The following is a 22,394-nucleotide window of genomic DNA, read 5'->3' as shown; positions in this document are numbered from 1 at the left end:
ACAATTACTGTCATTTATGGAGGACCACAAGAGTCACTTAAATAATAATAAAAACTTTAACTGATTAATAACTAATTGTACAATAAAAAAATATTGACTGTTTTACGGTGTTTTTATAAATCCATTTTTAATTTGAACTTTTTATTGATGGATTAATATTTGATTTGTAAATTCATTAGTCATTCAGTAGTCATTAACCTACTTTAAAAGAAAGAAAATAGTTTATTATTTCAACATAAGAATTAGACAAATGATGTCAAAAAGTTCCACTAACCACTGTGGTAAAAATAAATATTACAGTGTATTATTTTGTGTACTACATTGAAACCTATGGGACAGTTGGCTTATATTCAATTGTTACATGTTTTTATAATCATGCAATGGATTCAAAGATTAAAGAATACTGCTTTAATTAATTGTCTTTTTAAAAAACACTTTAGGTGATAGTGTAATAAGGAGAATGGCTGATGTCATCCTCTGTCATACAGAGCACCGCCTACTATGGCAATAGTGTTGCATGCTTGCCTGGTATATGCATAACTACTGTCATCTTATATTCAATTGTTACATGTTTTTATAATCACGCACTGGATTCAATTTATTCCATTTATTCCTAGATGAATAAATCAATTTGTAAACACATTTATCAATGGTTATTTTTTATTGCACAATTAGTTATTAATCAATTAAATGCTTTATTATTATTTACATGACTCTTGTGGTCCTCCATAGTCATTAGCCTACTTTAAAAAAAAAAAAGAAAATAGTTTATTATTTCAATAATACTGCTTTAATTAATAGTCTTTTTTAAAACAATACTTTATGTGGTAGTGTAATAAGGAGAATGGCTGATGTTATCCTCTGTCATACAAAGCACCGCCTACTATGCTACTATGGCAATGTTGCATCAGAATCGCAACTTCCGGGCTACGTCATCAGGCCTTTACCCGGCATCCCTGACTGCTCACATTGCCGACCAGACTTGCAAAAGTTATCTCCTAAAGTGAGGTAGCTTTTCACTCATCATGGCTGAACAGGCTGTCGTGGAGAAAATGAGCGAATTGCAAGTGGACGAGAAAAAAAAGGTGATACTTTCAGTCTCTTAACCCGGCTATATTTAAGTCATATTAGCCTAGCTAGCTGCTGGCCTAGCCTGTATGTCATTTAGCTAGCCTCCAGCAATGTGGTGCTATCTAGCTTTAATGAGTAACGTTATATTGGTTTTACTTAAAATATCACTTCAGAAGGGTTAGTTTCATTTTCTGTTTTAACCTGTTTAAGTGGTAAATTGTGCCACGTTGCACTTAAGCATGCCAAGTCGGTGAGTTTGGCTTTGTGAGCTATGGCACGTATAGCTCAGGAAGGTGCCTTACACCAAACTCCATTAAAAAATCTGATAATTTAATGTTTAACTGCTTATTGTTATGTTTACTCACATGTTAAACCAACACCTAAGAACTTGCATGAATCACTTATGTTCCTCTTTTTAATTCGGCACACACAAAATGAACCAAACTGTTTTTTTATTTATATAAATATATACAAAGCTCTCTTAAAAACTGGTTTGTCCTGCCACATATTTCTAATAATAACCCTAGTAGTGTGCTTTACAACTTGGAGAGTCAGGTGGCAAGAACCACTTATACATTCTTATTGGATCACTTATGCACTGCTCTGTTTTATAGTCTATATACCTAAATACCAAGAAGGAATAGTGTAACACTTCTCAATCATATATCTTATACTGTATATAATAATAATAATAATAAGTTTATTTGTAGAGCACTTTTCAAGCACAAAACACAAAGTGCTTTCCAAGGAAATTCACATAATGTACAACAGAATGCACTAAAACATAAATAATAATAATATAGTAATAATAAATAATAAGGCCTCTTTAAATTTACATATTTATGTATAGCCTAGTGTTAATGTGCCTAATGTGTAAGCAGTGTATGTTGCTATTGTTATATCAAGTATTGTGTTAGTTGTGCACCTTTCCAATCTGTATGCAAATGTTGTGTTTGTAATATCCATGAAAGTTGTGTCTGAACCAGCTTCATACTAAACCTACCTTTCATCCACTTTCTCAGGGGGGAACTGAAAGCGGTAAAGATGGAGGAAAGAAGAAGTCTAAAAATGCAGCCGGGGACTCAGGAAGCAGGGCTGAGGTGAGTTGCTAAGCATCAGAAGCATGTAGATGCTATTATTAGACATTATAATAATGTCTTGTTTACGAAAACTGTAATCATGGTAGATCTCTGTCATTGCATGCCCACATATCTCAAAACAGCCACCCATCCATATCGTCTCTCCATTTCTGAAACGCTTCGCAGAGCCTCGAATCACAGTTTGTCATCTCAAAGGGCTTTACAGGCCCACAAGTTTGCAATGAAAACAGGACGGTAATTCTCATAGAATTGCAGCTATATAACGGCATCAGGATCACAATCACAATCTGGATGATGTTTGAAATGAATGACTACATGTAGATCTCCTACAGGATACTGTATGAAGGATGATGTTTGAAATGAATGACTAGTACTCCTACAGGTTACTGTATGAAGGATGATGTTTGAGATGAATGTCTAGTACTCCTACAGTATACTGTATGAAGGATGATGTTGAAATGAATGACTAGTACTTCTACAGGATACTGTATGAAGAATGATGTTGAAATGAATGACTAGTACTTCTACAGGATACTGTATGAAGAATGATGTTGAAATGAATGACTAGTACTTCTACAGGATACTGTATGAAGAATGATGTTGAAATGAATGACTAGTACGTCTACAGGATACTGTATGAAGAATGATGTTGAAATGAATGACTAGTACTTCTACAGGATACTGTATGAAGCGCGTACACATGCCTGTGCTCCTCTGGTGGGAGGGGCTTAAGATGGAGAGAGGAGTATTGCAGAATGAGGGCTGTATTGACAAATTCTTGTTATTTTTTTGCCTTTTCCAGAAAACTGCCTACCCTGGGGCACCACTTGAATTACTATATGCTGAAAGGTTTTGAAAGATTTTGCCCAATAACGACAAAAATAAACTGCCTCCCCCAGCTTTCAGAGGGACATAAGAGTTGTGCAGATTAACACCCAAAGGAAGTTATACACAGTGACACCTTTTACCACTATCCTGCATTTACTCACACCTTTTTTTTTTGTTTCCGTCTAGCTGACGCCAGCACCCGAGTACATTGCTGAGCGTCTTACTTTGTACGGTAAACTGAAAGCCGAGCATGAAGCTCTGATGGCAGAGAGGGCTGCGAAGGATAGCCGAGCCATCAAGGTGACTCTGCCTGATGGAAAGGTGGTGGACGCTGAGTCCTGGAAGACCACACCATACCAGGTGGCCTGTGGAATCAGGTCAGTGCGATGATGGGATCGCTGTAACTGTTTTTAAATGTGACACAGCGCTTTCATGTAGCACAAAAAAAAAGAAGGAAAACCTCAAGGGTGTTTCGGGATTTTAATTTCCAAAGATTAGCTGTCAAGTTTATTTGTACAGCCTGTAATCATTGTTACAGTTTCAAAAGGCTTCACGACACCCACTTTATAAAAATAGTAATTAGAAATGACACCCGCCAACCTTTTGAGCGTCCACCAAAGACAAGAAAATAATCTGACAAAGAAACTCATTAGTGTTAAAAAAGTTGTGGAAACTTTCTTGGTGCCAAGACTGTGTTAACAGATATGAAATGTTGATAACCAAAGTTCACATGACCAGACCGCACAGTAAACACAAGACGTATGGCGTGTGACTTAGAAACACAAACTCCTGCACCACTTCCTGTACTTCATTTCTTTATGATGCAGTGAGCACATTGGTGTATATGGCTTGTGTTTTTAACCTTCTCCTTGTATTGTAATTTCAGAAGCATGGGGGGCTTCAAAGGGGTGGCTTTATAATTGTATTGTGGAATTTTTAAAAGCTTGTTAATAAATAATTGTAACTAAATTCAAATATAGAGCAACTACTATCTCAGATTTCTCTCAATCATTTCTGAAAAGAATTAAAATTGAAAGCTCCAGTCACTATTATCATGTAGTCATGCACACTAGTTGGCATGTTCTACCTCAAACAGCAATAAGATAATCAGTATTGGAGGAATTTATGGTTATTGCAATATTTATTGACGATGGAATATCACTCGGCACCCAATTTAATGTTATGCTTTAATATTTTATCTGCAGGGGATGTCACAGGAGATGTTTTTATTAGACCTCTTTTGACCAAACGTATCTGAATGCCAAGTGTAATGTCAAAATATCACTGATGTTTTTGTACATCTGCACATTAATGTGATGTGAAATATTTTCCTTTTTTACATCCCAGTCAAGGCCTCGCCGACAACACAGTGATTGCTAAAGTGAACAACGCTGTGTGGGACCTGGACAGACCGTTGGAGGATGACTGCAGCCTTCAGTTGCTCAAATTTGATGATGAAGAGGCTCAAGCCGTAAGTCAACCTCATCTCTAGTGTGACACAGTGCTTATATTTGATCCCCCTCCTCCGCCCACATATGGAATAGGAGAGGAGAGTGTTGTATAGTAAATTAATCTCAACTAATCTGGATTAGTTTAGTTTATTAGTTAATTTAACAGCACAACATAACCGTTGAGCCAGATATAGCTATATACCTAATTTGCATCTGCGGTCCCTGGGCAGGAAGATATTAAAAAGCAATACAGTACAAAACAAAACAAACAATTAAAAGCAAACACATCACACATATAAAACAATGTTGTACAAAATATTCATTACATAGTCTCCATGCTGGGAAACAGTTGGTTCCATACAAAGGTTTAGATCTGTGAACACATGATTGGTTTGTCGTGAGCCATGTTTTAAGTGTTGTTTTGAAGATACTGTTTGTGCATTTTCTAATATGGGTGGAAACTGAGTTCTATTTATCTGCTGCTCTGACTGAAAATGCTGATTGTCCAAAAGCAGTTTTTGTAAATTCACACCGGCTGATGCCCTCCCTGGTCTCCCTAGCATTGTCCCTGCAGAATAACACACATTATTTAAGTTGTGGATGCACAGTGTGCTCCTTTTTGAGCACCAAAACTATACTCACCTATCAATGTATAACTTTAACTCTGAGAAAGCTTATGAAAATGTATCTGACATGCTAGCAATGTCATTGACCTTTGTTTTATGTGAATTGTTCTCTGATGGTACTAACTTGGAGGTTATGTCATATTGAAAACGCTTATGCATAGAGTGTAAATTCCAACAATTTAGCAGATTTTCCACCATTAAATCTACTAATTTTGTCCTAAGATAATACATTTATATTTTGTCAAAAGTCTTAATTTACTTTTTTGGATTTTTTCAGTGTTAAGTGAATTGAACAAATCCAGTGGTTTCTTACCAGTACAAAACATCTTGCAGAGTTCCTCCAACCTTATTGATATGTAGTAGGGCAGGCAAGGTTAAAGAGATGACTTAGAGGTTTACAATCAATAATAAACCTCAAAGCTCTGTGATTTACCAAGTGTCCGAGACACAAAGACATTAAGAGGAGACGTGAGTGTAAAACACTGCTGCAATCATGTACTGTCATAAAAGTGGCAGCAACTGCTCAAAGAGAATAATGAGACTTGTTCCTAAATTAAAAGCCCAATTTCAGCTTCATTGTCTAGAGAAGGGGCTGAATAATTTACCCGAAGAAGAGGTCAGCTGAAGTACTTTCCACCACGCAATTCATTTCAGTTCATTAGATATTAGAAGGGTTATTTTCGTGTTTCCATTAGCAAAAGTAGTGGATGGTACCAATAGGACCACTCCATTCTTGGTATCACCTCGGTCGAGGTTCCAAGCAAGTTGTGCCGATACTAGAAGGTGGAGTTAAAACACTGCAGACCACTGATTGGTCAGAGAGAACAGTCACTAGCGCGACATGGGACATCCTGCACAAACCCGCCGTTTTTAAATAGCCAAGCTACCGTCAATAGTGACCGCATTTTTTAAATTCACTCGACCCCGATTTTTAAGAATGGCAACTTGCAAAACTACGCTGTACAATTGACAAAGTACAGATCCTCCGTTTGGTTGCTGTTGAAATGATTTAGTGAGTGTCCTGTTGGAGATGATGTCACAGCAGTTTCATGCGCGGCCACTACAGCGATTAGTTGAGAATCCCGCCTTCACTGACGGGGTACTATCAGTAGTGGAAACACAGCGTAGAGAAAAGGACCTGGTACCACAAGTCAGTCAAGTCGAGCAGAGCCGCAATAGAAACACGGCATATGAGATTCCATATTTTGTGGTCTCATAGTACCAGCTGCAGCAGGTTTTTTGAGCAGATTTTGCAGATTTAAAAAAAAATAAATTGTATTGTCAACATTCAGAAGAAGTTATTTTACTTTTTTAAGTTTGAGTTTTCTCAAAGTTTTCAACAAAGTCTGCAGCACAATGAATGATTGTTACATCAGCACAGAAAGTCAATAATCTTGATTTTCCAGCACAGTCATACTTAATACATTTTTAATAAACACAAAGGGATGGACTGCACTGCTATTTTTGCTAATCAGGCAACATGTCTTTTGTATATCGTTTAGGTTTACTGGCACTCCAGCGCCCATATATTGGGAGAAGCCATGGAGAAGGTGTACGGAGGCTGCCTCTGCTACGGTCCCCCCATCGAGAACGGCTTCTACTACGACATGTTCCTGGACAACCAAGAGTGAGTCACACAGGCTTTGGGTTCAGATTTGTTCTGTATAATTAGTTGTGTTAGTCAGCGTTATTTTGGTGTGTACTTCAAGGCTTAGCAACTGTCAGTCTGGTTCACTGTCTGAGACCGGTCCGGTGGCACAAAACCTGTTGATTGCAATGACACTAATGCTGTCGAGCCTGATTTTTCTTGGGTGTGGATTTTGAATTACGTCTCTTCTATATCTGCCAACAGGATTGAAAGCCTAAAAGCAAATCCATTCAAAACACAGGACTAGATTTTACTTCCGTGAAGCTTTGAGAGTGTGTTTAGCGCCTTCAGAAATTTGAACACTTCTTCGTAAACAACTTTTTCACTTGACCTTTCCCTGAAACAGATGCATTTCTCCCTGCTTCAGGCTGCAGGAGAGCATGAGGAGTGCTGTCTAATTAATTCTACAACCTCCTTAATGAAGTCATTTTATGCTAATGGCATTCTTGGAGATGTTTTTTTTGCAAGGATATTTTGACATTGCTCAAGCCCTAAAGCCAAGGATTTTTAACCATTTGCCCATGCGTGGCTGAGGTTATAAGTTTCTGCAAGTCAAAGAATTACATTGGTGAATAAAAGGTTTGGCTACATGGCTTACTGTCTGGTCTCACCCATGATGCCCTCTAGAAACACTGACAGACTAAATTTAGCATTGAGTGCACTTTGCATATTAATGTAGAGCTAAGTTAGACGGTCATTGTCATTGGATGTAATGTTCTTGCTTGTCTTTCTTTTTTGATGTTTTGAACAGGGGCGTATCGAGCAATGACTTCCCTGGTCTGGAGACCTTGTGCAAGAAAATTATCAAGGAGAAGCAGCCATTTGAGAGGCTGGAGATAAAGAAAGAAACTCTGCTGGAAATGTTCAAGGTATTTGAAAACACAAACACATCCTAAATAAACAAAAATGAGGAACATTTAATAAGTAACAGAGCTCTAAAACCACGTCTTCTCCTTGACAGTACAACAAGTTTAAGTGCCGCATTCTGAATGAGAAGGTTACCACTCCCACCACCACAGTTTACAGGTGAGTCCAGGCCCTGTGTATGTAAAAGATTTAATATTTAAATTATAATTCTGTTGATATTAATTATTTTTTTGTAGTGTCAACAAATCCCATTAAATCACCAAAACCACAAATAAACTGATTGTACTGACACTGTCTGTACTGCCAGTGCCTGATAGAGCTTATTCCTCTGTCTCATAGGCCTCCTTCATTATGAGGAACATGGGCACTGTATTATATTTTGATTCAATCCCATCATGCTGTTGTAAACAAACACTAGAGCACCACATTTGCGACTGAAAATAGCCGCCAACAAATGCACTACTTACTTCTATTTGGGTAATGTTTGCTAAAAAATCTAGTGCCTGCCTGTACTAAGAAAATTATCTAGCCTTTTTTAAAGCATTAAAGCATATATTTGTGACTTGTTTTTAAAGGTTTACGTCTTCAGTAGTCACAAACAGGTTTTGGAAGTCAGAAAGTTCTTTGGTTTTGGTCTTTTTATGGGATTTGATAACGACAGAAATGCAGTATAGAGTATTACTAGCCTTATCCTAAACACAACACTTATCCTTTCAGCATTTAAAAAAAATGCTCAACACTTATATTTCATTTCAGGTGTGGTCCCTTAATTGACTTGTGTCGTGGGCCCCATGTGAGACACACAGGGAAAATCAAGGCACTGAAGATCCACAAGGTGAGCCTTTTTGTTCTCAGCCATGCATTATGTACAGCAAAACTGTTGTTAGTGTATATGTGGATTTATTGTTGATTAAACAAGGTAGTATTTCAAGTACTGTAGTCTGTGCTCTGACACAACACAAACAAATGACTAAACATCCTCACCAATTTGACAACACATGCACAGCATTTAGAAAAGGCGCTGCTAAAAGCTAACTGATAAATATTTAAAGAAACTTTTATCAGTTAGGCTGCTTTTCGAAATCCACATGAACCACTCTTCACATCGGCATAAATTAAATCCACAGTACTTATTTAAAAAGAAAATATGTCACTTTTAAAGCTGTTTCGCCTGTTACTCCTGTTATTTCCTTCTTCCTAAATAGTGGTGTAGAGCACCAGGAGCAAATTGCCAGGGGTTGAGTTCTTATTAAAACAAAATTATGACCGATGTGTTAACTGCATGCCAAATTAATCAGAGCACACAAGGCCAAATTGCCTCCAAAGTTACCATATGACCGGTTGCTGACAAACATGTAGAATTTAAAAGGCTATTTTTTAAATGTTTTCAGGCACATTGCTCACTCCACATAAAACGCACTGGGGCTACATTACATCACTTCCAGCAAACTTCACGGAGAACACTGAGGGCAAAACAGCATCACCGATCTGTTTTAACCAAATATACTTTGGTCTAGCTCGGCTAAAAACACAAACACTTTGAATCCATTAGCGCGTTAGCATGTTGTTCACTACAGAGCCTGTTTGTAGCTGGTACCGGCAACGTTATCTTCACTTTACCTGTTTCTCTTCGGCTCTGCTTCGTGTGTGTATAGAGAAGCTAAGCCCCGCACTCGAGCAGAGGATATTAATGATTGTGTGAAACTTTAGCACCTGCGCTCATACTGTAATTCTGCAGTGGCCGTATAGGAGAAACACTGTTATGTTTTATTCTCAAGGGATTTGATGGACCCAAAAGACTGATGAAAGCTCACATATTCCTTTTGTGGTGTTTGGTGTGCTAGAATTCATCTACATATTGGGAGGGTAAGGCGGACATGGAAACCCTCCAGAGGATCTATGGAATCTCCTTCCCTGACCCTAAAATGCTCAAAGAGTGGGAGAAGTTTCAGGAGGAGGCCAAGAACAGAGATCACCGCAAGCTGGGCCGGGTAAGAACTGAAATGTGAAGAAGCTGTCTTTTAGAAAAAGAGTTGTTCTCCACAGTAATTTTGAAATAGTCTCCTACAGGTTTTATAAAGCAAGGTTATTTTTGATATGTTACAAGTAGAATACTTCTAAACTTTAAGAGCCAGGATTGTGTTTGATGTATGTCTGATGTTACCAAGTCACATCTTCTCAACATGCAAGATATTCAGAGCCACTTCTGAACAGTGAGAAAATATAGTACTCCTGGTGCATTTGCAGCAGTATAGTAACAAGAACCATTATCCTACAACAAAGAAAAGCTTTTTTAATGTTTTTAATCATCAGACAAATGCTTCAGAAAGTATCACTTGAATTATTAGAAAGTTCCTGTATTGTTCATTTACATATCAATCTAGAAAGAACTACTGAGAATAGCATTATAAAAAATTTACCCATGACCCATTTTGGCAAAATTAACCCATGTCATAAGGCAGCATTCAATTATGTACTTCACAATCTTTGGAACAGTTTTATTAAACTATCTTTATTACCATAAAATAATCTGTAACTTCATTGTTGACAAGGAATTAACAGTTCAGGGTGTGTGTGTGTGTGTGTGTGTGTGTGTGTGTGTGTGTTGTTGTTGCCATTCATTCAGTATAGTAATAGGTGTGGAAAAGCAGGAGACAGTACATTGACAAACCTTACATCAAATATGTGATGAACCGTTGCATCATTTCAAAGTGAAAACAATTTGGCCTGACCCTCTTTAGTTTCCCATCACACTAACAAGCCATTGTTTTTATTCAGGAGCAAGACCTGTTCTTCTTCCATGACCTGAGTCCAGGGAGCTGCTTCTTCCTGCCTAAGGGGGCCTTCATCTACAACGCCCTGATTGAGTTCATCAGAGTAAGTCAAAGCTGTCTGACCCACAGTGGGTGATTGTTGTGATTTCACTCTAAAATTTAAGACATAAGAAAAGACAGAGGGTATGAATCAGAAAGTTTAAATTTGGGGAGAAGGGAAGAACAGATTCAGACCTTTAGTTGACCTGTGCAATAATAATGGCTTTATATATTCACAAGATGTATTGCTGCAATTTTATTACACTTTAAGTGTCATATTTGTTTATGGTAGGAAAGGATTGGTTATATGTTGATGATGCAGCTTTATGTCATGATCTTGAAACTGATAAACTAACTGCTAATGAATCAAGTCTTAGAAAACCCGGGGCTGTGCATATAACTATAATATTCATTATATTAAACAACTAAAACAAATACATATGTGCATGTACATATAATAAAATGCAAATTCATATGCCTACCCCTTATTTTTACCAGGTGATAGAAAAACTTTGTGTTCAAAGGTTAACTTCACACTGAGCAAACTTATTTATGAATCTCCAAATATCTTATTATTATTATTATTTGGAATAAATTGAAACATATTATCAAGCACATCTTAAAACAGATGTGATTGACAGGACCACAAAATCGATCTGATTCAAAACACCGCCGTTCTTGGTTTTCAGTCAGAGCAGTCACAACGCAGTGAACATTGGAAGCAATTTCACTCTGATGTGATAAAATAGATTTCTGACTGAGTAGTAATGAGATGTGTTTATTAAACAGCTCTGCCTGTATAAGCAATAAAACACCTAGAGCATCCAAAATGATGTAGGGGTGTATGGCTGTCTGGATTTAAAATAAATTACCCTATTTTATTTCATTATCGCCATCAGCTTTCTGTTTTGAATTTTAAAACTGATATCAGACAACTCAAGGTGCATTAAAGCACTATAAAGATAACTACCCTTTCCTTTCAGTTTACCTCAAATCCCCTTCATAATGCGTAGACATTCTCAGAGGTAGTTTGCTTTTTGAAAATCTCAGCCTTTGCTTGCAGAGTTCTGTGTGTTTTCGAGGATATGCACTATTTATCAGTGAGTCCACTCCCCAGGTGTTGACAAACCGTTTTAACCAGTTGTTTGTGAGCTTTATGAAGCTGAGTTGCTTGAGGTGCTCAGTCTTATTAGTGAAATCTTCTTTGTGAGAAAACCTTGTTCTGTCCTTGGCAGAGTGAGTACAGGAAGAGGGGTTTCCAGGAAGTGGTGACGCCCAACATCTACAACAGCAAGCTGTGGCACACCTCCGGCCACTGGCAGCATTACAGCGAGAACATGTTCTCCTTCGAGGTAGAGAAGGAGACCTTCGCCCTCAAACCCATGAACTGCCCGGGACACTGGTGAGGCCTCCTCTTTCCTCACTTACAGAGTTGTTTGAAAGCATGGCTTTAATCTCAGCGAGGAACTAGAAATGAACATAACGTATAAAGAAAAACACACCCACTTCTGTTACACACTGTGTATCAAGTCTTGCTCTAGTGTGAAATAGATATTTTTAGTTGGTTTCTGTCTCTAATCAGAGCAACGACTATGTTTGTTGGAGTTCCGCTCAACTTTTAATGGACTGACGCTCTTGCCATGTTTTCAGTTGTTGAATGACCCAGTTCAATTTACTGCTGAATGCTGCATTGCAGTGTAAAGAGCCAGACTGCAGCTCTTTGTATTCAAATCTTTTATCTCCTTTTTACTGTTCCAATCTTTGTGCTGTCCGCATTGGCAGCCCCTCTGGAGATGATACTGAAATGGAAATTGAGCTTGCAAATGCATTTTGTCAAAGTGTTGAATGTCAGTTAAATCAAATATTGAAGTGGCAGAGCAATTTTCAGTTATTGTGATAACTCAAGGTCGAAGGAGGCGGTTGTAATTTGTGTAATTTTCTTTAATGCCTTTCTGTTTCGCTGCAGTCTGATGTTTGATCACCGGCCACGCTCCTGGAGAGAGTTGCCCATTCGCATGGCCGACTTTGGCGTCCTGCACAGGAACGAGCTGTCAGGAGCCCTGACAGGTCTCACCCGTGTCCGCCGCTTCCAGCAGGATGATGCTCATATCTTCTGCACCATGGACCAGGTGATGCATCAACATTACTCAGCCAAGTTCACACATTTTGGAGTGATACAAGACTGATGAAAAAAATTGCCTGATGGCGCCAGTAAATTTGACTTAAAGGGTCAATTTAAAGGTGTAATTCCACCAATTTGATACATCAAAGTCTGTTTACAAATCTTATGGCGTACTACTATATATATGGGAATAAATTGTATAACGTAAGGCTGTCAAAGTTAACGCAATAGTAATGCGTTAACGCAAATTCGTTTAAATGTCATTCATTTTTTTAACGCATCAGTTTTAAAGCTAGAGTGAAAATACTGATATCCTATTAAACTAGAAAACCTCAAGAATCCATTGGTACCAATCATGTCATACCAGCTTGTCGCTAAGGAGGCTAAATAACGCTCCAAACTTGTGATACATTTTGGTGAGGAAAAACTGGCATGGCCACTTTCAAAGAGGTCCCTTGACCTCTGACCTTAAGATATGTGAATGAAAATGGGTTCTATGGGTACCCACAAGTCTCCCCTTTACAGACATGCCCACTTTATGATGATCACATGCAGTTTGGGGCAAGTCATAGTCAAGTCGGCACACTGACACACTGACAGCTGTTGTTGCCTGTTGGGCTTGAGTTTGCCATGTTATGATTTGAGCATATGTTTATCTGCTAAATGCAGTACCTGTGAGGGTTTCTGGACAATATTTGTCATTGTTTTGTATTGTTAACTGATTTCCAATAATAAATATATACATACATTAGCATAAAGCAGCATATTTGCCCACTCCCATGTTGATGAGTATTAAATACTTGACAAATCTCCCTTTAAGGTACATTTTGAACAGAAAAAATGTGCCTTTAATTTGAGATTAATCTCGATTAACTATGGACAATCATGTGATTTAAACGTGATTAAATATTTGAATCGATTGACAGCCCTAGTATAAAGCCTTTTGTGGCTCCAGAAAGAGCTGCCTTAAGTCTGATTTATTTTCTCAAGTGGCGTTACTCGTGGCAGCGTCGGTTGCGGCTGAAGACTTTGAAAATTAGAAAGAAGTGATCTTACCAGACTTCTGTAGCCCGCTCCTCATCTCTGCATGAGGCCAGCATCTGGAGGTTACATTTGCCACAACTAGCGTAACACACCCAAAGTCTCCAACCAAACTGTCGGCAGTTAAGTTGCATCGTGGGTAATGTAGGTGCCAGGTTTTGACAAGGAAGACGAATGTGTTGAATAAAAAAAGACAATATCTCTGGTTCTGCTGTTCGATTTTAATATTTTTTAAAAACACAACTGTCCATCATGAGTCCATCAATGTCACAGGAGTGCGATGCTAAATCGGTGCACTACTCTTTAACGCAGGATTTTATTCATACCACTGTCACATTTTCCTGGCAGTACTTTTTGATAAATGTTTCCACTTGGTATTTAGATCAATAAGAATACAATAGAATAGATGCATTTCCAAGAAAAAAAACACTTCAAAAAGCAAGTTAAACAATGTTAAGAAAAAAAACAAGCACTTGATGGGAAGCGATCAGAGTTTACTGTGAAGTGGCTTTCTGTGGAGAAGAATTTATACCTGTTTTGAAGAATCTCAGTTTTGAAGGCTCTCAGTAATTCAGTGTCTTGCTGGCACGGTTTATTGAATAAATTCAGGTAATGTTGTCAGTGAACAGTCTGTCACATTCTCAGGTCAAGTGAGGGGACTCCACAGGCTGCCGCAGCCTGGTGGACCAACTTGCATGTTAAGTCCTTTCACCAAAGAGGAGCACTGCCAATATCGATGCACTCAACGGGATCTTTTAAATTAGTTTGTTTTAATGTAGTTACACAGCAACTTGCAGCTAGGACCCCACTGATTCTGTTTTCTCTTTATCAGTAATGGTAGTGGATTGGATGGTTGTACTGTTACTGTCTTTTGTGATTTACCATTTTAAAATATAAAGCAAACTGGAGTGGAGAATATATGTTCTTATCTCGTTGTCTGCAGATGGTAGCTCACGGTTAGGACTTGGGAGAGAGAGTCTCTTTCCCCTTCAGAACATAGAGGCTATTGTTTTAAATTGTTCTTCCCATTGTTTCATGTCCTGTTGTACCACTTCTCTTTTCACATCCAAGCTGCTTGCTTAAAACTTGTGATTGGTCACATTTAGTGGAAGTGCATGACTGCCCTACTGGGACTGCAAAATTAAAAAGCACCTCAGTCGCAATGAATTTCTCAACTTCAGCTTCGGGAAATATTTAATCATGACATATTATCTCCAATTAGATGAGCAGTTTATCCTCATGTTCTTCTAATCATTTGTTAATACCAGAACAAACAAAGATGAAATCAGTCATTACACCAGAAATTAAACTTGCAGCTATTAGAGATGCACCGATCCCACTTTTTAAGTCCCAATACTGATGTCAGGGCTTTGGGTATCGGCCGATACCGAGTACCGATCCAATATCGGTGTTTAATTAATAAGCTGTATGCATCACTGTGTGTAAGTCACTGTTCTTTTATGTGTAAGGCAACATCAGGCTTGACATAAACATTGTTTTCTTAACTTTATGAAGCAAAATGTAACAAATAAATACAAATGTACAAATATAAATGTAATTTTTATTTATTATTAAAATAATAAATCTTACACCAAAAACTTGGTAAAAAAAATCCAACTTAACAGGAATTACAATTCAAGTGTAAACCTTTTTAATGCAGCAAAAAAAAATCAAAATTTAAACAGGAATTAAAATTCCAGTATATAATGTATATAATATACTGTATGTAAGGGATAATGTACAGCGAGCCGGTCATTGTTGTTATTGTGAAATAAACCCCATCAGGGTGAGGAGAGATCCCTCCCCTCCGCACCGCATTGGGGTGCGGCATCGGCAGAATCAAGTATTCAACAAAGCTGTGTAATAAAAACATAGAATTGAATAGATCAGATCCATTGTCACCGATACCCGATCCAGCTATTTGAGTCAGTATCGGCCCGATATCCGATTCGGTATTGGTATCGGTGCATCCCTAACAGTTATGTTAAGATGGATGATGCTAATTCTCTTACATTTTGTTTTTGACCCCAGATTGGGGAGGAGATCAAGGGCTGCCTGGACTTCCTGCGCACTGTGTATCAGGTGTTTGGCTTCACTTTCAAACTCAACCTCTCCACAAGACCAGAGAAGTTCCTGGGGGAGCCGGACGTCTGGGACCAAGCAGAAAAGGTAATCAGAAGACCTCTTGTTTCTTTCGTATGGTTGAAAATGTGAACAGCACACTCTCACAAGGTCTCACTGGAGAATTAAAATGCTGATCTGTGATATTATCAAGATGGAAATGTTGGAGCCACTTCACAGATGGCAAATGGAAGTTTTGATTTGTAGACCCAGAGAACATTTATATTTTAATTAATGAGTTTTATTCTGTAGAGCTGCTATCAGTTCCGAAGCAGAAAATGCTCCTTCATCTCTGGAGAATCTACATCAGTGCAGCCACTGTCTGTCTTTTGCTGTCAAATCAGATTCGCTCTCTGTGGACCAGCTCTATATTTTACATCTTAAGTTCAGCTCTACGTTTCTCTGTGAGAGAGCAGGTGGTGTTTTAAGTTTCTCTGTGTGAGAGCAGGTAGTGTTTTAAAACGATCTTGGACAAAGTAATAACAAGAGTGAGTGAGTGAGTGAGTTAAACTGGGTGATAATGAGTCTTTATTGCTCCGTGCTTTGTGCATTAGATAAAACACACAGTGAGTTTCTCTCTTGGGACAACTTCAAGAGTAACAGACGAGTCTGTAAAATCGCTAAATGACAGTTGTTGGATAAAGGTGCAACAAGTAAACTGTATTGTTTCATCAGTAGCACAAGCATATGAAGCGCATACAAATTGTTTATTAGTCTGGCAAGCCTTTACTGGCAGGCTCTGAATGAATGAAAAGGTGCCTGTTGACAGAGACGCAGCATGCGTTGAATTTTACAGCAGGGTGAGGTTTTTCTTTCACATGACCTTTGTTTTCCTCTTGATCTTATTGTTTAGAGGTATGTTGTATTTCACCAGTGAAATATTACAGCTACATTGCAACGCTCGATTTGTGCCACAAAGATGTTTGTTTTCTTTCCTCTGTTAAGTATTTTTTTTACAGAATAAGATGATGCTTTTTATGCCTCACTGTCCCCAACCATGTGTCATTGATTGTGTCATTTAGCATATTGATTGTCTCCTTTTTTTAATGGCAAAATGCATCCTCTGTTTTGTCAACAAAACGCTCCATTTTTTTACTTGGTCTTAGAGTCCAACAAATCACATACACACAGGGGACTGTTTCCACATTCATACTTTAATAGATGACAACTCAATGAGGATGGTAAAATGTGAGCCAGATATAATGCAGATACAGGTACTTCCTGGTATTTTATAAACGTTAAAGAGCTCCTTTTTAATTTCCGTCGCTGGTTAACAGTGAGTGGCGTTATTGTTCTGTCCTCAGTGCTTCATTTGAACTCCATTTTCAAGTGTCTCTTTTGCCCGCTGGCAGCGGAACATTACTGATGATAGGAGAAGTTATTTTTAACATGTTATTTTATTAACAATCAATCCGGTGGCAACAGTAGCTCTTTAAATATTAAACACTTTGCTGATGGACAGAATAGACCAGAGAACTTCACGACTATAGTATAGAGATTGTGCTGCTTCTTACTGACTGCATGTGTTGATAATGGTATATCTCTGTTAGTCACAGTTCTCAAAATAAGGATAATGTGAGTATGAGCAGTACAATATCTGGAGCTGTGAAAAAAGAAGATAATTATAATAGCCTGTAAGTTTTACAGCTGTTTGGTTGACTTTTCTCTGAGGACAACATTTCCAAAATACAGCACTGCCTCTTTATGATTAATGTTTGAATGCACAAAGGTGGAAAATGATATACACAAAGAACTGACTTGCAGACTTGGCATAGTGACTGGAACAGAACTTGCTGCATGTTTCCCTCACCTCATTAACTCCCTCAAGCAACCATAAAATATTATTGAGACGTTAACATTTCTCAGTTCAGTGATTAGTTCCAGATGAAGAAAATGTCAGGTCTAAATATACAGCTTTGCTTAACACCACTGTTTACTTGCGTGTTGGTCAGCCATTGACATTGTAACAAAGCAGTAATTGTTTGTTTTTACAGCAACTGGAGAACAGCTTGAATGACTTTGGGGAGAAATGGGTTCTCAACCCCGGTGATGGAGCTTTTTATGGACCAAAGGTGAGCCATGCGCTGCAGTAATGATGTACTTTAACTGTGAAACAGCAGGAGGGTTACTGCTGATGGCTTGCGGTGTCGTTTCTTTGCAGATTGACATTCAGATCAAGGATGCCATCGGTCGGTACCATCAGTGTGCCACAATTCAGCTTGATTTCCAGCTCCCGATCCGCTTCAATCTCTCCTTTGTCAGGTAACTCTTCTACTGCTTTTATACACACTGTAAAGTAAAATGACAGAAGAATAGAATATTATTTGTTGATGTTGAAAATGCACATGTGCATCATAGAATTAAACATATTGTAATACAATTAATATAATCAAAATATAAGTTTCATATAAAACATATTGGAGAAATGAGTCAATATTATGGCATATGAGATAACATTAAGTGCTCATGTGAAAGCAGTAAATAGGAAAGGCTTGAATAAAACTATATGATGTGCATTTATGGAGAAGTACCAAGATTTTTGTTGCTGCCCCAGAGACTATAGATATTTTACTGTCTTACAAAAAACAAACCTTAAAATGCAGCCCGAATGACAAGAATATACTAAGACAGATGGTCACTCTTGTTTTCCTTTTGGATTTCTCTCTTTGTTTGAGTTCCTAATTTTTTTCCCCCCTTTTTGTAGCCACGATGGTGACGACAAGAAGAGACCAGTGATCATCCACAGAGCTATCCTGGGATCAGTCGAGAGGATGATCGCCATTCTGACTGAAAACTACGGAGGCAAATGGTTTGTAAACAATCAATATTTTAAGGTTGATCTGTCAATTAGACTCCAGACATACAGTATATGTTTTTTATTTCATTGCATTTCCTCCTGAGCACTGTTAATGATTTTCAGATCGACTGAACAGAAATACCTCACTTCTGTGTGGGTGTAAATATTTGCACAGGTACCTGGCCTGCTTTTCTGCTAACCAGTTCAATGTGTTGTGTTCTGTTTCAGGCCGCTGTGGATCTCTCCTAATCAAGTGATGGTTGTACCTGTGGGACCGACCTGCGAGGAGTACGCTCAGAAGGTAATCATTGACCACAGCTACTTTAGTCCATATTCTCACTCCAAAAATTACATCAGAAAGGCAGTAGAAAAAGTCACAGTATAGTATGCCCTAAAAATATCATAGTATACTATACCATAAAAGAGTAACAGTATAGTATGCCATAAAAAAATCACATGATGTATTAGTCTAATACGCCATAAAGGGTCATAAAAGTCATAGTATAGTATGCTAAAAGTCATAAAAATATGGTACAGTATGGCATAAAGATACTGTCGAAAAATATAGTAAAGAATGCCATACAATTTCATAGTATAGTATGTCATAAAATATATCATAGTATGCCATAATAGTCATAAAAATATCGTATAGTATGGCATAAAATAGTTAGTGTAAAAAAATATAGTATAGTATTCCATTAAAAAGTCATAAAAAAACGTCATAGTATGGCATAAAAGAGTAACAGTATACTAGGCCTTAAAAACCAGATGACCAGAGCAACAAAAATATAACCCAAGCTGCAATAAATGAAATGTGTGGAACCTGAATTGAATAATTTTTGTTGAACACATTGTTAGTTGAACAAAAAGTCCATTTGTAAAATGAACAGCTGCATAATCCTGATATCCATGTAATTGAAAAAAAAAAAAACAGCAGGTCCACACACTGTGAAAATAATGGTTTCAGAAATAATCTTCATTAGAGCCAAATTGATAACTTGTCCCAAATGTGCCAGACTTTGAAAACCACTGTGCTAGACCAAATAGAATTTGTAGTCGTCTATTAAAAGGAGATGAATGAACTGGCATAGACTTAACTGTTGGTTGTCTCTCTGGTTAACGCTGCAGGTCAAGCAGGATTTCCACAGCAACGGCTTCATGGCTGACGTGGATCTCGATCCCGGCTGCACTTTGAACAAGAAGATCCGAAATGCACAGTTGGCGCAGTACAACTTCATCCTGGGTCAGTGGCAACACGCTGTCTTTCACTCTTCTGTCCGTCTGTTTCCTCTCGTTATCCTTATCTCCGTCTCGCTATCCATCTACATATTGATATTTTTTTTTGTCCTCTTTGCATGTTTCCCTGCTCGCAAAAGTGGTGGGAGAGAAGGAGAAGACGAGCAACACTGTGAATGTACGCACCCGGGATAACAAAGTGCACGGCGAGCGCACGGTGGAGGAGTGCATCGAGCGTCTGAAACAACTCAAGACCTGCAAGAGTCGAAACGCCGAAGAGGACTTCTGAGCTTTCTCGAACTCGCTGCTATCGGCTCGTCGTTCTCTCAACAGGACCCGACTCGGGTAACTTTTAAAAGGGCCATATTGTTGAAATCACTCTGTGGTGAGGGATAAAACTTTCACACTGCTGCCTACTCAATGCTTTTTGTCTCCTGGAAATCACACTTCGATAATGGTGTCTTTTTATTTCTGGTGTCTTCCAATGCCTCTTTGCTGTATCACTATGTTTTCGGTTATCAAGTCTCGTGGTTTCTGTACTCCAAATGAATGAAGTCTAATTGTCCTTTATCCCTTCTGCTCATACAGAAGTACAACTAGTGAGACTCCAATGTGATTAGGTCTTTGAACAGCTAATTGATGAACGGATTAAAAGAGAGGGGAAATGCTTTGTTACACTGTGTTAGCAGTTTGTATCAGTCATTCTTTCTTCAGGGAATTGTACACCAGTTACAATTTTGATAATTAAACAAATCTATTCTTTATGTGTGTCATGCTTGTCATAAGATTTACCTTTTCTTTTCCATGGCGAAATTTCAGCAGCATTTTTTTTCTTTCTTCAGAATCGTGTCTCGTTAATCAGGCAGCAGCAAACAAACCCGTCCATGAGTCAAATCTGTCAGGATGAGGAAAAAAAGAATATACGCATTAAAAGCATAAGATAATTACACCTATAAAGTTGTGCAGCTGACAAAGTCAATATGTACTAAAATCCAGACAATAACGAGCGACAAGTACAGAAAACGGTTTACATTACTTATGAAATATGGTGTTTTTCAAGTCACAACTCTGTTCCCAAATTCAATATCCTGCATATTGAGGCCAAAGTTGATATTATTATAGTTTGAGAAAGGTGGCGGTTTGGAGAGCTGAGTGTCAGAAAGGTGTTCCGCTACAGTAACACTGGATCCTTAGCACCTTCCTCCACTAGTGCATCATCACTTAGGATGGAACTCAGCGATGTGCTGGAGGGTAAACACCTGATGCTTCTCATTATTACATCCTTACTGAACTCAGAGACCGTTTACTTTAACCTTCTGCACCATTACACCAAGGTATGAGTTATATTTGCCAGTCTAATACTAATGTCTGCTCTGCTTCATATATTTAAAAATACTTTTCATGACAAGAAAGCAACTCCATCTGCTCTCATTATTGCTGCTCCAATCACGAGGAAACATACTTTGCCCACTTCAAATTGTTTGTGTTACAGTTTTAATATAACTGAACCCCCACTTTCAGATAATTATTCACACCACTAGTGGGTGCCATATCTGTGTACTCGTGCTGCACAGCTGGAACAGACAAATAGTGAGAGCAGTGAGTTTCAGCAGTTTAACGATTGGTGAAAATGGCCCGGCACAAATCAGTGTCAAGGTACCTTATTTTGTAGACTGTGGAGAAAAAAACCACCACAAATATACTAAAACTTGTGGCTTTAACTGCTGCATTTCTTACAGACCGGTATAAGATTTTGGAAACTCCTGCCCCTGACACTGGCACTAGGAGGTACTGCTAACAGTTCCCTGTTTTATTTGGAAATTACCTATTTAAATCATGCAAACTTCTCCCATTAATTTAAAGTAGGAACATTAGCACTGAGGTTAAAGTTGGAGTGAAAGATGTAGCCTACTCACACTTCCAGAAGAGGCTGCGGGCGCCCAAATCTGAATGCAGGCCAATGAAAACATTGATTTTGGCTGCTCTACAAGTTACAAGTAATTAAAAATAAGTTAGAGACCATCAGTTATTTTGACCAACTTTTCAGCACCAAATAAAATATGTCCACAGGTTTGGTTTCTCAGGTCGGCCTATACTTTATGCTTACTGAGACACAATTCTGTGGCATAGTTAAAGAAACTTATTAAAAGTTCTTTGTTAATATTTAGTTGGATTTGAGGGTTTCGGTTTTGTAAAAATGTTTTAAGGTGAAGTTTCTGATTGCGAATGCACTTAAAAAATATAATAAAAACTGACCTCATACTTCAATGCAAATACTGACCTGGCCTTCATACTCCCTACTTACTAATTATAACAATTTTTGAACAAAATGTTCAATAATTAGGTTTACTTCTCTAAAGAAATAGGAGAGGTTAAACTGCCAGAACTTAGAAATCTAAATAAATAAATAAATTGACTAATTTATCTCTATATTAGTGTAAGGACACCCTCATATCAATTCTGACCACAAGGTGGAAGAGCTGAACCAGGATCTTGTGGGGGGGAAAGGGAGTGGGCGAATGTCAGTGGACTGTGGGAGACAAAAACATTTTGATAAGAGGTTAATGAAAAAGTCAATGGAGTAGGAGAGTGTCAACAGACAGAGCGAGACAGCCAGAGATCTCTGGGGAATCGGCTTAACTGTTGACTCTGAGCCTCCCTGTGAATCCTCGC

General features: G+C 38.2%; 1 protein-coding gene across 1 annotated transcript; it reads left to right on the top strand.

Annotated features, from left to right (window-relative positions):
- The first annotated feature begins 921 nt into the window (after nucleotides 1-921).
- tars1 (threonyl-tRNA synthetase 1) lies at nucleotides 922-20,485 on the top strand. The gene is made up of 19 exons (XM_074639184.1): nucleotides 922-1,085; nucleotides 2,094-2,171; nucleotides 3,186-3,376; nucleotides 4,347-4,470; nucleotides 6,579-6,703; nucleotides 7,476-7,593; nucleotides 7,686-7,750; nucleotides 8,348-8,426; nucleotides 9,436-9,582; nucleotides 10,370-10,468; nucleotides 11,640-11,806; nucleotides 12,371-12,533; nucleotides 15,599-15,736; nucleotides 17,683-17,760; nucleotides 17,850-17,950; nucleotides 18,393-18,497; nucleotides 18,714-18,786; nucleotides 19,614-19,728; nucleotides 19,862-20,485. The coding sequence occupies exons 1-19, from the start codon at nucleotides 1,026-1,028 to the stop codon at nucleotides 20,008-20,010; spliced, it is 2,175 nt and encodes a 724-aa protein (XP_074495285.1). The 5' UTR covers nucleotides 922-1,025; the 3' UTR covers nucleotides 20,011-20,485.
- The last annotated feature ends 1,909 nt before the right edge of the window (nucleotides 20,486-22,394 follow it).

Source organism: Sebastes fasciatus, chromosome 6 (genome assembly GCF_043250625.1).
Source record: "Sebastes fasciatus isolate fSebFas1 chromosome 6, fSebFas1.pri, whole genome shotgun sequence".
Lineage (NCBI taxonomy): Eukaryota > Metazoa > Chordata > Actinopteri > Perciformes > Sebastidae > Sebastes > Sebastes fasciatus.
The sequence above is the reverse complement of the archived record's forward strand: the minus strand, read 5'-3'. Positions and strand labels throughout refer to the sequence as shown.